Below are 17,122 nucleotides of genomic sequence, written 5' to 3'. Positions count from 1 at the left end.
AAAAGCTCAGCTGAGCAGTTCCATCTGGTTTTCATAAGCACGTCATCCAATCTCATCTCACTGAAGAACAATACAGTTAACTCCCTCCAACTGTCATGTCGTGCAATTTTAGTCGCTAAATTCATGTATTATGGCAAGAACAAGAACCCCTTGTTTCACCGCCTTGTTTTGCATGTGTTTGCTAGGTTATTACCAGAGCTGCAAAGCCAACGTGTGTAACTTCTTCTTATAAATGAATGTCGTTTAGATTCAAGCCACAGCCATGGCAACATTTAAAAACTGGTGTCACCCCCTGACACTGTCAAGCTCAGGAAAATCCCAAGAAATGTTTCAGTTGTTGATTCTTCTGCTAGTAAAACAACCTTGACGCACAGCGGAAGGAATAAAATCCATGTACAATCCCCAACAGGCTTATCTCATGTAGATGCTCCAACATTGTTGTTGTAATTCCTCAAAATTCCTCATGAGGGGCGACAGAAGTTACACGCACTATAGCTTTAAGACAAGCATGCATCATGACACACTCACCTGTTTGCCCTCCAAGGTGAACAGTCTCTTCACAGCTCCAGAGTCCAGCTTGATTGCCTCTGTGATGTCGGTGAGCACCTGGTCGAAGGAGTGAGCCGTCTTCTTGTTGAGCAGGATGCGGACGGCCTTGCGGGGCTTGACTCCGCTGCGGATGACGGTGACTAGCTTTGGTTTGATGAAGTCCTTGGTCTCTCGCTGCAGCTCATTCTTCAGAGTGATGAGGGAAGAGAGGGAGCGCGATGTGCCCGTCTTGATGCCAACGGACCAGTTGGGGTTGACGTTCTTGGTGTAGTCCACGCGACGGAAGGCTTCGTTTGAGGCGCACACGTAACTCTCACCTGGGGAAAAAGACAGGCAAGATTTGATAGTGTCAAAACTAAACATGGATCCCTTGAAAATGTATTTGTGCCCGCTTCAATTAAAATGTTTAATAATACTTTCTGTGTTGTACAGGTACAATAGCGTTCCAGTGTTCGATGTACTGTGTGTGGCTCTCATGAGATGCACTTTTTATTTATTGATCATTACTGTAAGTGCAGCTATGTTAATCAGTGCCGGTGTATATTCAAAGTTTCCCAAGGGGACAATAAAGTATAATTGAAGTGCAAACCGAATCTACATCTAAGAAATTCTAAAAACTATTTATCACATCATATACATAAATCCCATTCACATGCCATTCAGCAGAATGTGCCTCCCACGTCTGGTATGCACCACAACATACTTGTTCCCACATGGCATGAGGCGAAACAGTTGAACTACAAAGAGTTAACATTCCTCGGCTGAAACAAAAAGGCACATTGAGAGGCCAGGCCAGCGTACCACTGTCCTCTCCCTCCCCGTCAGCTGTTTGAGATTCTGCATTGGCCTTGCTCCAATGCATGCAAAGCATTTTGCTCTATCTGCCAGCATTCCATTCCAACACTTAACACGCAAATGTTTTCCTCCCTCAAGAACAAAGTCATGTGACGAAGAACAGGGGGCTTGGCCGGTACATGAAAACCGCAAGCAAGAATGTCTCATGATAGTTTTAAGGGCTGGGGTGTAATGCTGAGTAATGGAGAGAGAAGGTGATTGATACTTTCCTTTTAAGCTACATTCATCACAAAAATATCTAAGTGTCCACAAAAACAAATGAGTGTCTCTCAGTGAATCAACCGGTGCGTAGCAGGCACTTTGCAAAACACATTATATCCTTTACATACTGTTATTTATGTTCTGTCTTTCAGTGAAGGTATTTACAGGCCTATAGAGGAAAAGTAATATATTTTAGTATGTTTTGGTAAATGAGTCATTTTACTGACTTAGAATCCAATCCGTTACATTTTAGATATCCGATGTGTGTCAAGACAAACGAATGGGGCTGCAGTGTAACAAGGCCATATGAGACAGTGTGTTCCCTCCAGATACTTGGCTTTATTAAGCTTGCAATTAACCAAAGGCTAATTAAAAGAGGAGGCCACGGCTGAGGGAGGGGGCGGGCTGAGGAATGGCTGGAAACTAAAAAACCAAAATATAACTGGGGCTGTCACTCATCCGTGGTGACAATGGCCAAATACTGATATGCTGGTGACAAGTCTATTCCCCTGAGGTGCAGGGATCTCAGGTGCAACATCCCTCAGTGATGTGAGCGGGGGTCCCAGCCACCCGCCGGCCTTATGTGGACGACAGATGATGTCAACTTAAACAGAGCTGTCTAACCAGTCCAACAGCTTTTTACTGCAGTGGTCTCAGCTGTCACCGACACAAAACCCCCAAGTGATGGCAGTAAATAATATATGTATTATAAAACAGAGTTTATGTGAAGGCAATGTAAAAAGGTATCACCATAACAATGAAGACACCCCATGATCCAATGGTGTTCACAGCATGCAAGTATGGTTTTTCTATTTTGCTGACATGCTCAAGTCAAACTAGGAATTGGATCAGTATGACCAGCAGACTATTGGTTTCCCTGGGCTAAAGCCTGTAGGTGATTTGAATTCAAATGTGTAGTGGCCGCTTTTGTTGCAAATTCATACACTTCTTTTGTAAACCGTCTCTTGTGAGTCCCCCAAATGAATTAACTTAGTTTATGTTATAGAAAAAAAAGTATGTGGTTAGCTCTTTTAAAAAACAGGTCGAATCAACCAACACTTTCTGCAATGTTTGGCTAGCAGAACAGTTTTTAAATATCGCATGGAGCAATGCTACTACAAACATAGACTATACCACAATGAGCTGGAAATGTTTGAGGTTTCTGACTTTCACAACTCACTTTGAACGCATCATCCGGTTAAAAAACTATTACCTTGTGCTGCTGTGTATTGACGCAACTCTGGCACCATGGAGCGACTACCTCAACTACTATGGAGATAACCCTACAATTTAACTGTTCGGCTCAGTAATCCCATCCCAATAGCCATAAGGGGCCACACGTGAGAATGTTGCTTATTGGGTTTCCACACAAAAGAGCCCCAGCAGGCCTCAATCAATGGAGCTACACTGCTGAGCTGTGCAGTAATATGGTCCCTCTCTCTTTCCATTAGGAGGGTGAGTAAACAAGGACAAGACACTTGTGCTTGGCCCACTCTGCGGTACATTGCAAGTCTGAGTTTATCCAAAGCTATTACCCCTCATGTTATTGAGCCCTGAAGATACGTCTGTTTTTATTGGCTTACGTTTTTAGAAATCCTCCTCTGAGACTTCAGCCACTTCCACAATACAAATTGACTGAAAGGGATTTCACAAAAAGGTACTCGCAGTATTCAAATAAAAAATATCACAATGAAAACACAATTTCAATGTGACTTTGCAGAAACAATACTGGTTGTTTCTGATTGTTTCAAAAGGCATTTCTCAATATAAAAAGGTAATGCCCAATTTGGTTGGGATTGGAGGATAAAAGGCTATCCACCAAATTTGGCTGAGGTGAGAAAACCATGTTTTTTTTTTGCACTTTCGTATTATCATGTGCCAAGTCAGATATACTGAAGATTTCAGAAAAGTTTCTGTTGACGCTAGCACTAGTTACAAGTCAGAAACAGGTGATTACAATAACTTGACAGCTGCAGACAGCTAAAAATTCACCAAAAACTGACAAACAAACAAACAAAAACAATACCTAATCTGCATTTCTGGAGAGGTCTAGGGTTACAACAGTGATTTGTGATTTAGGTGAATCGCCCCTTTAAAAAACAAAACAATGGCCGACAAAATTAATCGTTGAAGCATAAGTAGTATTCTGGATAGAACTAATTCTGTTTTTGGGATGCCCAGGACCCTCATTTAGCAGCCATGTCCTGTACAAGTACAAATAAGTCCAAAAGTGAAGGGGGAAAATTAGTCTGTATCACATCCAATGCACCAAAACCAAACTAGTGATGCTACAGTCAGAATTCAGATCGGGCGCTGGCCTAAATCTAAGTCCCATGAGTGACGGGCCATCGGAAATGAGTTTGGCACAGGGTGTCTCATGTTTTGGGAGGACGCAAGATGAAAATAGAGCGGTGTATGAGAATAATAAACTTCAGTGAGAGGTCAGTGGATCCTGGGTGTGCGTGTGTGGCAGAGCTCTAACCTCTCGTATTCAAAGCGGATTGCACGCAGGTCACACTGCAGACAGACACACAGCAGGGCCGACCGTGAAGATTAACTTATTACTGAGAGGTCACTGTCCCTGCGGGGTGAATAGCACTGCGGGAAAGTGAAAGGGAGGGAGAAGAAGAAGACTGCTCCATTTGTGTCTGCAGTGTGCATACTGCCTGTGACACAGTTTTTTCTGAACTGTGTGAACAGAATGGTCAACTTGTCTAATTTGTTTAGGTACTGCTCTAGCACCTTAGCAACATGACCAAACTGATCATAAAACCATGACTGCAGAAAACTAGCTACTGTTTTTCAAATTCATGGTCGACTTGTATCCTCGTGTTAGCATCCAAATTGTAATTGTTATCCCATTATTGCTATACTGCAACCAGTGAACAGATACTCAACAGGCGGGAGGTAAACTTGCATCTTTTAAACCCCAGGGGTGAGATCAGTTTACAATAACGTGCAAACACACAGTATCATCAGAAATGCAGGATTGCACTTAAAAGCCCACACAGCGAGGGGAGAGAGCAGGAGAGAGAGCAGGAGAGAGAGAGAGAGTCCTGCTGAGATCAATGGACAGTGATGCACATTAGCAGAACCCTGCGTGGAGCTGGAGCTGAAGAGGGGTCTGCTCTGCCTGTCTGCATGCAAGGCACTGGGTCAAAGCTGTCAGGGCAGTCATGTCAATGAGGCAAATGATGCGAGGGAGGCTCTGCATTGTATTTGTATCAATTATACTGTACTGATATCCGGGGATACACTGATTCAAACTTTATCTCTGCATACCAGGAACACTGATCTCAAAGCAACCATTTGTGAAATAGAAAAATACTTTTCTGGGATATTTAATACTCATAACAGACAGGAGCAAGGCTCTCAAAATGTCCTGAATGTCCTTTTAAACTTCTGACCTAACTTGCCTGAGGCTATGGTAGAGCAGCAGGATATTGCATGGGCCATTTAGCCAACACTCAAGGCAAAACCATAGCTTTTACAAAAAAAAATCAATTGCACTACTGAATCAATCCCATTATCTTCCATTAATTTAATAAAGTATTGAGCCACTTTCATGATTTGTGTTCACATGAAGTGGTTGTTACATCCATCCATCACCCTTACCCTCCACTAACTCCTCCAGATTGGTGATTCTCCTTCCTCCCTCCAGCGCGTACAGCGTGCGGACACCCTGCGGGAGGTTGACATTGTCGGACAGGGAGCGCGTGAGCTCCATGAGCAGCGCATCCAGAGACCTGAACCGGTCGTGAGACACGGCGTACACCAAACCTTTAAAATATCTGTCCCCATTGCGGTAAAAACGCACTTTTTTGGCTTTCTTCTCGGACGTGAGCGACTGCAGAGTGCGCGTGCGGTAAAAGCTACAGTGCGCACTGTGCGCCGGGCTGGGGACCAGACCGTTCCCCCTGGAGCCAGACTGGGACCCGGAGCCCGAGTTGTTGGTCCTGGGTGTCCGGTGGTGATGAGGCTTCTCTCGTTCCTCAAAGTGTTCAAACTCAATACTTCTGCTTAGCGACATGCTGTGCGCCTCTTTACGTCACTGTTCAAAAACGAAATCACCTAACAGAGAAAAACAACTTTTTATCCAGTGTTTGCTGCAGGATTGATGCGTCCTCCTCAGCCACAGAACACGTGTGCGGCTTCCAGTCAACAGCACTGTGTGACTTTACTTGCTAAACGTTGAAACAAAGCTCCCAAAATAAGAAACAAATGGAGAAATGATCTTCAGGTCCACAGAAACTGAGTCCTGTCCAGATTGATCCGATGGATTGATTTGTCTATAGCGGCAGCAGGAACATTAAATCCAAAACACCAAATTATCCGGTTGAAAATGTGTCGTATAAAGAGACGCTGGCTTTGACAGACATCGCAGTGGACCTGCCGTTGGCTTTCAAACAACCGAGAGATTTGTTAGCAAACTTCGGCGCACCGCAAGCCGCCGCCTTCTCCACCTCACATCCTTTCCGTGACTGGTCGCTCGCTCAGGCTGTCAGATCAATGGATGAGGAGAGAGTGGGGAAGCCCTGCCCGCCCCAGGGTCCTAATGCTCTCCATTGTTCATCACAACCTAGAAACAATGGAGTTTACAGTCATTCCTCATTGACCTAAAATGTGATAAACTGTCGAAATACCAGAGAAAGTGTGTCTTGGTATGATGATATGTTTATAGTCTGGGTTGACAAGACATAGATGAGAAATATTAACACCAGTAAACTAAATATTATATGACCATTAGTCTTATATTAGTCAACAGTGCTATACATCTTACATGTAGTAGTCATTTGGCAGATGATTTTGACTGGTCATTTTTGTATTTATAGTAAGGGAGACCATTGTTTGGCACACTTTCACTCTCTTCCATATTTCTCTAGGTCGTTAGAGGAGCAAATGAAAGGTTAGGGGCTCAGCTATATTTAATATAACATCAATAGATTTAGACATAGCATGACTTAGTTTGATTATATTAGTAATATCTGTTCAATTGCCCTCACTATGCATGAACTAATTAACACACACACACACACACACACACACACACACACACACACACACACACACATGGCATGCATGTTTGCAGTTAAGTCAATAAATACATGCATGCAAAGTAAAAACAATACATTTATGTTGTCCAGACAGGAAGGAAATGGCCAGGAAAGGGAAAAGGAAGAGACAGTGAGCAACACGTTAGTTTGAGCAGCAGTGAAACCACAAAGCTATATTGTATGTATGATAAGATAATATACTCTATTTAATTTCATGAGGCAATGTTAGGACCTGGGTGAAAGAACTGTTAAGGGGAAACTGTTTTTAATGCTGGCCCACTAAACATTTATGGTTTTACTTTATAGATATTACTATTTGGCAATGATAGCAATGATGTTGGACTTAAAAAAGCAGTGTATTTGGTTTGGCAAGGGCATATTATGAGTTTATGGTAATGGCTTATTTCTAGAGCTATACTTTTTTGGCCGTTGGGCTGGTTTTGTCACACAGACCTGGCAACCCTGCCCTATAGCAATAGCAACTTTATGTATCCCTTTTCATACATAACATAATTCAATGTGCTTTTACACATGTAAAAGCAGAAAGGAACATCCATATAAATAAAATAGGTACATAAAATAATGGACGGACAAAATGTTTCGAAGTAACCTTTGACCTCCAAAATCTATTCAGTTCATCTTTGAGTCAGAGTCGACACTTTGTAGAGAATGCCTCTCAGCTTTCATGAGATATTGTGTTCACAATACGCATGGTCACAGTGACATTGACCTTTGACGTCCGGAATGTAATGAGTTCTAATCAAAGAGTTTGTGTCAAATTTTTTGAAAACCCCTCAAAGCACTATTGGGATATTGCGTCATGAGGCATGAGGTCACAGTGACCTTGACCTATGACCCCCGAAACACAATCAGTTCATCCTTGAATGAGATTGGACATTTGTGCAAAGTTTAAAGAAAATACTTCAAAGCGTTCATGAGATATTGCGCTCACAAGACTTGGCGGACGGACAAAAGGACAATATGAAAAGATGAATGCCTGCAGAGGCATAAAAAGTAGGCTGCATACACAAAACACATAGAACACCTATAAAATACAGAAAAAATAGATTCAATATACTGTACTTAAAATGTGTATTTGAACAGGCAGCTATAAAGACCTGCATTGCACTCCAAGATTGATGGCTATGTTGCTCAACTGAGTGATTTATTGAACTAGATCAAGGCTACAGGCAAAAACAGACCCACAGAGTGTTTGCATAGGCAGCATATAGCATACAAATAGAAAGTTACATTAATAGTCAGTTATGTTAGTCTCTTAAGGCATAAGTACAGTACAGGATATCTTTGCAGCCAATGATAAGCTGCACTCCCCACTGTATGTCTGCCAAATAGGGATCCTGATCTAAATAGGCCAATGCCAGTTTTACTCACCGCCTGGTGTGTTCACAGTAAAAACTCACCAGCGCTCCCTGCCAGGCTCTTACCTAAATTCGTCGCCACCTGGCACAACACAGACCTGAGCCGCACTGTCACGGAAGCTTGGCCAAAAGCAGGGCGCACAGTAGTACAGTATGGGCCGACTGGGGATGAGTTAACCCACTTATCAACTACTATAGCCTAATTCCAGAAGCCACTGCAACAGACACTAATAATCCTATTTTTATCATTAGTTAAAAACACTACATAGGGACAAGAAAGAGGCCAACAAGTAACTTTTTCAAAATAAAACTAAGGTCATATATATATTTGAAATGTTCAGTCATATACAACTTTTTGTGATTCCTACATGATCATAATTTAAAATCGAAGCCACTTTGAGCCACACATGACTTATGTCTCATAAAGCAATAGCAACTTTTATTTTGTGTATTTTTTATTCTTCATTTTGATCCTATCCTATGTGTTTTCTAGTCTTTCTGGGGTCCACACAAACCAACAACATTAGAAATATATCATTTAAAATCCCACTGTATCAACAGAACAAGAAAAGTCAGAGTGTGTCTAGCATACAGATTATCAGAGAGGATTTATCTTGTATTAAGTTGGTGGGCTGAACCTTGCTTTAAGAAGGACACATATTATGTATTTAAGGAAGGAAATTGGGGTTTTGACAAAATATGAATTAAATAATGTTAGTTACTTTGTCTGTCTATTGTCCTAGGATATATATATCTGTTAATTATTTTTCTGATTCATTAATTATTTTCGAATGTATTGGAATACAAACAACGAGTTTCCAGCAACATCTTAGGAATTCTTTAAATTGAAAGCCAGCTGTGTTGGCTGTATTGTTCGCACAGCCTTTGTAGGAGGAAGTCACAAATAGGAGTCCTCTTCCCCCGGCGGAGGGAAATCCTGTTCAGAATGACAAAGCAGAAAATCCCTCAATGACAACAATCCCTCTTTTTAAAATACAAATAACAATCCGGCTGGCTGTAAGGCTTAAGCCTCCCCTGACTCTTTCTTCTGCTACTTTTGGTTAAGCTTCTAATATAATGCAGTTTATGAAGGATTTAGGGAATAATTCTCCTCGGGCATTTGTATGAAAATCACTTAGTAAAACAAGCCACAATGCAACCTTGGATCTGTTGCAAAGCTGGTTTTAAGCTGAAATCACAATGTCTTATAAATATCGGATTCTGATCTTGAGATTTAAAAGTACAATGTTTTGTCTCATGTACTGTACATCTTTGCAAGACGATAATTGTTACTCATGGCTAAAATGTTGAATACATTTCTTCAATCTTTGCATTTAGATATGTATATTTTGGCATTTTTGCTTTATTAGACAGTTTGGAGAGACAGAGATGAAATGGGGTAGAGATGGGAATGACATGCAGAGAATGACCTGTGTCGGATTCCAACCCACTACACTACGAGCGCCCCCCTCATTTAAATAATTATTAAGGATAAAAATCTTATATTTACATTAAAAGAGGTCTATATTAGGTTCCAACCATTTAGTTAAGGAGGCATTTCTCTAAGGCCACAATGCAAAGTCCATCTTTAGACACTAAGTAGACTAAAGGCATCTGGAGATTTGATAAGAAAAAAGCTTAGTCTCTAAATGCACATGGTGAGTGGGTGTAGATGTTTTCATAGCAGGATCCAGGTGCTGCAACCCTCAAAGGATTTCAGATGAGGTTTCAATGAAGATGACGATATGGCTTTTGGGTCAAATACTCCAACGCCCTCTAGTGTTAATATGGACGATTGCATCAAAAAGGTGAAAGAAAATGATTGATCACATGGACACAACTTTAACCTGTTGGTCAGGCAGGGTTTGAAGCTGCTACGAGGAATCTTTTAATATTTCTGAAAATCGAATTTTCATAAATCACATATAACAGCAAACAAAACCATCAGCGCAAAGAATGATATTTTTATAAAGACGTTCTTCATGCCTTTGTCATAGGTACGCTCACCCAGGAATTACAGCTATCGTTGTAAAAACACTACCGCTTTTGTGCAAAGGGGGTGCAAGAATGAACACAAACTGAAAGTCCCTCGGAGCACCTTTAAGAAAGGCCAAATGTGATTGGCTAGGAATGATTTAACAGTGTTCAGATAAAGAGGCAACAAAGTGGTTCATCCTAATAACTTTACTTGCATTTTGGCGAAATTCGTAAAAATGACATAGTGATTAAAATCATCCAATAAATAACATATAAAATAGTATGATATTATTTTTTAAGCCATGAGGTTAAAGCTCGGGATAAAACACTGATGAAACATGTTATAGTCTACTTATTTTACTTAACTTTGACCAAATCATGACATCCTGTGAGATACTAACTCCGGTGACCTTCATCAATTGGGACAGGAACTTGGTCCTAACCCAAAGGCCACGATGGCAGTCAGAGTACCATGGCCTCAGACTTGTAGGATGCTGTCTCCATTCTCAGCTATTTCACACTTGGCTGTTAACTGCCTCAGCTCAACAAGCCAGCGGAACTACATCATTGGCAAACATCTGACATGCAATCCTGAGGTCACCCAACTGGGCACTCTCTACTACTCCTCTGCTGCACCTTGAAACTCTGCCCGGGAAAATGACAAGCCAAAACAAGTGAGGAAGCACAATCTTTAGCTCTATTTAGCCCAATGCCAGTGACACAGCTAATAGTCCAGTTATACAAGACTGGTTGGGCTCATATCACTGACCCAGGAACACCCTATTCCACATAATAGATTGTCGATGCAGACTATATCTTTCCCCAATGCCGTTAACTACACACTAAAAATCACTGGATTGTAAATGAAGGTTGGTCGTCAACATAGCAGTGGTCTAACTTGACCCTGTAGCAGTGGGGTGTTTTGCGCACTGTCAGTGTTATAATGTTGTTCTGGTTTTTACCCAGTTCTCATGGGTAGACAACTACCCAACCAACTGTCTGTTTTGATACAGTAACCCAACAGTGACGTAAAATACTGAGTCAAGTTAACTCAGTATTGTGCAACTGCCTCTGCAATGGAGGATTTGTATACGATCACATTAGATTCCATGCCTTCAACCATGGGATACAGATAAAATTATTGTGAAGCAGGGAGATGAAAATCTTGCAGACAGTTGCCTTAACCAGATGTTCTCAGTTAATCCGAACAGTATAGGCTTCATATATGACTACAATGAGGAACTTTTCTCCCAATATGTCATCCAACCAGGTGAGTCTTACATGAGCGAGATGATGCTGAAGTCCCTAGGCTCAACTAAGGAGATTCAATTCGGTACCATCAGACCGTTGCCTGCCTAAGCTTGGCTCTATGAGAGGGCTTAACTATACAAGTGGGTTGCTTTTTTCCCGAGGACATTATTCTCGTAGTCCTGGTCCTCACATGGGACCAATTTGCCTTGGGGGACCCTGCAAGGGGCTGTTGTCTCTCTGACAACACAGCGCCTAGGATTGAAGGGGACTGGAAACCTTTTTACTATAATAAGGTCTCAGGGGGCTGCAGAGAAACCCACAAGGACAAAAGCCAATTAGCAGCATTTACAAGTACCAGGGACAAGATTTAGGCAATTGTGATTCCTGCTTCTTATCTCTGTAACAGAAATTAGAAAAAAATATGCCTGAATCATCGATGCATGAAACTAATTAAAACTAGCAAAGTTATCTTTTCGGTTTGACTTCAAAGTTGGCAGCCTCCCATGTAATTAAAGGGATCATGATCTACATCTTTACTGTTTCTCATAATGATGAAAGTGTGTACATATAAGCCACCACCTCTGTTGAAGGCATAATGTCTCAAACATGATCAAACATCATTCATGGACATGGTTGAGGTGGGGAAAAAATAAATAAAAAATATGCAAAGCATGAACGTGTTAATGACCAATGTCACTACAATTATTGTGTTTGAGACATTTTTAACTGTCACTGGTGAAGGTGGGAGTCTGAAAATGGTTGAATAAAACATGAAAGGAGCACAACACCTTGACCTTTGCCATGACCTTTGGCATCTGCTATAAGGATGATAAAAATGATAGTCACACTGTGCCACTGTTATTTTACAAAGTAAACCTCTTCAATTGGAAACTATAGTAAAGGAAAGCAATCCCCAGAAAAGACACAACCATGGAAGAAAACACGGTAAAAATCTATGCACATAGCCAGAGATACATAAACCTGGGCCGGATCAAACAGGGTATTATAGGAGCCAGACTATGTGGGCCAACTACAGCCTGGTCGGTAACCTTCTGAACTGAAGCTAGCAATTATTCCACTACCACGACTAATTGGATTATAGCAGGTCACCTCAGGTTTTACACCTTCTCTGAGCTGAAGGATCATCTTATCATACACTGACCCAAATCTCTCACATTCTATTAAAGGTAGCTGCCATGTCAGCTAGCGTAATGCTGTAAGTGAGCTTAGGCAGCATTACCTTTTCTGGTTGTGAGAAGTGAGGGTTGATTAGGAGCTACTGTAGTACTTTCATTTTCCATATGCTGTGATGTTTGAGACTCATAAACTGTTGATTGGAATTAGTACTCAATACAGACTGTAACTGTAAATGTCAAGAAGTTGTTGTGGCATTTGTTGCAGAATTAGGCTGCTATGAATGACAAAACAAAAAACTTAATTTTGGTGTTATATTTTCCACCAGCCATGTAGTTAAATCTGGAGTAAAACGCCTTCAGGGAATGAATGAGAACATTTGTGTGTGGCAAAGCCCAAAGCAGAAGATAATTAAGCACCAGCTTAAGGCCTGGATGGCACCACAGTATTTGAGAGTTTTGGTTACATTTCCATATTCTAAATTTGCATGGAACGGATATTTTTTAAATAATTTTATGTTATAATTTATTTCTTCCTTTCAAGTTATTGTAATAGTAGCCCATTGTTTTTATGCATATTTTTGCATTTAAAAGTGGATATTAAAAACACTCTTTACCAATAACTTGGGATCTAAAAATAAAAAATGGTAACCTATCTTGAAACATCTTATATAGTATAGACAGTGGTTGATGTTTGTGACAAACAAATACAATAATTAACAATAAATAGTAATATTTTATTACAGTGTAATCATTATGGTTGGGCGTTTAAACACCACTTTGCATGTCTGACCACTAGATGGGGCTCTTAAACCTACTTTTCACTGCAGTGTTAACACTCATCATATTGGGTGACATCTTAGTCAGTTGAAATATCCATCCCATTAAAATGTTTTGCTTTTATATTTCAGATGAATATAATGTAGTGATCTCGATAAGATTGTCTTTAAATGGTTGCATCAGTCTAGGAGGCACCAAAAGGGCTTCATTACCATCAACATGGATTGCTTGATTGAGAGCCATACTTCCTGAGAATATTATACGTGTGGCATAGGAGCTTCGGGAATAGAAATGAAAATAACAGCAAAGGAGAAGAACAAATTATTAGAGTGTGCTGGAGGAAGACGGTAGAATGTGGAAAAAAAGGGAACCAAGATTCAGTGAGGCGAGGACGACATGAGGTACTTCTTGAAGAGAGATTACTTTTTTCAGAATCCGAAAAAAGTAAGAAATAACTGGAGTGAATTTATATCTCTACTATCAGGGGAAAGGCATGGATGGATAACAGTCTGTTTGGAGTGATGGGTAGACTTGAGAGAGCAAGAGAGAGAGAGAGAGAGAGAGAGAGAGAGTGAGAGAGAGAGAGAGAGAGAGCGAGTGAGAGAGAGAGAAAGAGCGATGACTGGTCAAAAAGAAGAGTCTGTGAGTTTTCCAATAACTGTAATATAACACCAAGGCATGTATTTCACATGTCTCATGAGTCATGTTCACCCACACAAAATTCAATCAAAGCACCCACCTTGAACCACCACACTGCTCTTACACGTCACTACACCTTTGGGTCTTGACTTGATTGACCTCATTGAGAAGCACACATATCTCTGATCAATAACATACTATGTCAGTCCTCTGCAGAGCCGAAAGGAAAATAAATAAAGAAGAAGTCTGGACATTATTTGCAGTGTTAATCTGCCAGAGCCGCTGTTGGTAGATTACTGTTGCAGAGGTCGTCGCGTTGAACAGTCAAAACTAATGGAGGCTGACACATGTCACAGCGAGGCATTGCCCGGGCCTGATCTCATCCAAGACATTCCGCTCCTCCTCAGAGAAAATCACTGGCCCTTTGGCCTTAGCGTTGTGAGAAGGCGTATGCACTAACTAACTATCCCATCAAAGGCAGAAGTACTGTACGCACTGGCATTGACAGGGTGTCTTCATCGATTGGCTTAACACGTGGCATTATTGTGAACCGTGAAGGTGTTAAAGGCATGATGGGGGAGTGAAAGTATTTGATGTTGAACTTGTGATATGTTGCCCGTTATTGCAAAATAGAGATAAGAGGAACCTTTTTATTTCGAATAAAGCACCCTTTTTTTGCAGTGTTTATATGTAGTAAGTAAGGAGTTAATAAATGGTTAGCATATACTTTACTAATGTTTTACATATCAGTTATAATCAATAGGAGCAAGGTTTGGGTCGCAAGGGTTGGGGAAAAAGTTGTTAATGTCATCACTGTCCAGAGAAAACCATTTGGTAAATTGGGTAATTTTTTTTTCAGATAAATTGTAGGATTTTAATGTTCCTTTCAATGGGTTGACCCAAATCTCCTGCTTCATTTAGCTAAATAAACCTTCAAACTACTGGGTTGTCTGAAGCTAAAAAAAACAGGGCGTTTTTATTGGTCGTAGAAATTTGACATTTCCATTATATGTGGTTTTCACCGGATGATGACATTATGTTTCAGAAGTAAACGGACTCACATTCTTGTAACAGATCTGATGACTCTAATGGAAGTATTAACTGCGCCATTACCGCCTTCCACATTAATTATTATATGAACTATGATGCACACACAAGCTTACAGCGGTCACTGCAGTGTCACCAAAGATCTGGCATTCAAATCCACGGAAAAATGTGTCAGAAATCGGCACTGTGAGCAGTTGGGCATTGACGGTTGTCTTTCACTGTGAATATCAACCACCGTGGCTGCTGCTGGTGAATAAGACCTTTCCTTTCTCATCTAATCTCGTCACAAACTCCCACAGACCGCCGTGATGTCAGAGCCTGTCTGTTAGTTTGTCTGCTGTTGAGGAACAGCTGTTGGGCTGAGAGATTCGCTGTAAACCTAATGGTACAGCGGATGGTAGCAGTTGTTGTTGTTGATGAATGAATGGTCACCGTAATCATTTATGAGCTCTAGCAACTGTGTGGTGTGAGTGAGCTTTGATGACACATTTTCTATGGATGACGGTTGTATTCATCTAAACATCTTCATCATTACAATGTTATTGATAGATAGATAGATAGATAGATAGATAGATAGATAGATAGATAGATAGATAGATAGATAGATAGATAGATAGATAGATAGATAGATAGATAGATAGATAGATAGATAGATAGATAGATAGATAGATAGATAGATAGATAGATAGATAGATAGAAAGACATTGTTTAAAATAGTGAGAGAGTCAGATAGACCGACATTGCACCCATTCAAGAAACCTGCATTACAGTAACTTCACTAAGTTGCTGAATGTTGACAGAACCTAGTGTCTGAGAGGTTTACCATGGAGTAAAATCTACATACATGATAAGTGGGGTTAGAAATGCCTTCATCGAACCATTATTCACAATTGATGCATGTGTTTTAATCCCCACGAGCACCCATCGCTGCAGCATTATGGTAACTAGGAAGAGTAATCAATAGATGGCACTGTTTCCCAGGCCTTGTTGGCCCTCAACCTTAGTTGGTATCTCTTCCTATAGCCCTCTCTCTTCTCTCTCTCTCCCTCTCTCCCTCTCTCTCTTCCCTTTCTCTCCTGGGAGCCTATAGTTGTTCTGTCAAGGAACCACTTCCCTAAAATGTTGAACAGACTCTCGGACTCTTGTATACCTGAAGCCATTCCAAACAGTGGATCAAACATTATTGCACTTATTGTATCAAAATATAACTGAGGATGGAATAAGTGTTTGGGATGAAGCAGACGGGTGTAGTCACAATATAAGACAAACAAGGTTAGATGCAGATTAATGTGCAGTAAAACATGTGTTTTTGCATTATGGCGATGAGAAAAATATTCGTTGTCACAATGAAGACAGGTCTCCAAACATGTAATACATTATACATTGCGTTTTCTATCTTCCACATCCACCTATACATACTTTATATATGGTCCGCGATCGGCAGCAATATCAACATATCATGTATGGCCAGGTACAGTATATCTACACAATCGTGACATAAATTGGTTTTTCACATGGGGAAGGAACTGTCATTTTCGGGATTCATAGCAGCACATTCGAGGCAGTCCACCCATAACATTACAGGTCTGCCTTCCCTGACAGTTTTGTGCCCATTTTCTTTCTTGTAATTACATTCAGAAGTATGCTTCTAGCTAGGAACTAAGGAACAGAATAAAACAATGTTAAAAGGCCTCGTAAAACACAACTTCTTAATTAGCTTCTTACTGTTAGCAAAGTTGTCCTGTGCAGTACGCTCAAACAGGGGGTGCAGTTACCCTTTAATGTCCAATTTGCTGCCAAACAGCTTGGTGATTCTACTTAGGAAATTTCTGTTGTTATTTTTATGCCCTTGCCCCTTGAAGTGTGCTAGGCTTAGTTGGAAAAACGGTGTGTCAAGTTCTTCCGAAGATGTAGAAATAACAGGTTTTGCAATATTTGAATCAGGATCTGATGACAGTTGGTGGTTGTTTGTTTGTATTGCCAGAAGGCTGCCAACCAGATCTAATCAAACCACACACACAGTCCTGGAAAAAATGTATTATGTGAGTTTTTGAGGTACATTCTTATACATATATATATAAAATATATAGTAAATATACCAAATACATGCACATTTAGTCATAGGTATCTAAAGTTTTCGAGAGATATCTAGTTTTTTAGCGGCTTTAACTGCTCTAGTGGCTGACCAATCATAAACCAACAGACATGCTGTATATTTACTGAAAATGCATCATTCTCAAATACAATTTTGAATGTA

General features: G+C 40.6%; 1 protein-coding gene across 1 annotated transcript in view; it reads right to left on the bottom strand.

Annotated features, from left to right (window-relative positions):
- The window catches only part of dclk2a (doublecortin-like kinase 2a), a 41,423-nt gene extending 35,760 nt beyond the window's left edge, over nucleotides 1–5,663 (bottom strand). Inside the window, exons 1-2 of the mRNA XM_080030189.1 lie at nucleotides 5,221–5,663; nucleotides 529–866 (exon numbers count right to left, since the gene is read on the bottom strand). Of these exons, the coding sequence (XP_079886315.1) occupies nucleotides 529–866; nucleotides 5,221–5,635 (753 nt within the window). The 5' untranslated portion in view covers nucleotides 5,636–5,663. The remainder of the gene's footprint in view (nucleotides 1–528; nucleotides 867–5,220) is intronic.
- Between the last annotated feature and the right edge of the window lie 11,459 nt (nucleotides 5,664–17,122).

Source organism: Ammodytes marinus (genome assembly GCF_949987685.1).
Source record: "Ammodytes marinus genome assembly, chromosome: 6".
NCBI classification, from domain to species: Eukaryota; Metazoa; Chordata; class Actinopteri; order Uranoscopiformes; family Ammodytidae; genus Ammodytes; species Ammodytes marinus.
Note: the sequence above shows the minus strand (reverse complement) of the source record. Positions and strands in the feature narration are given on the sequence as shown.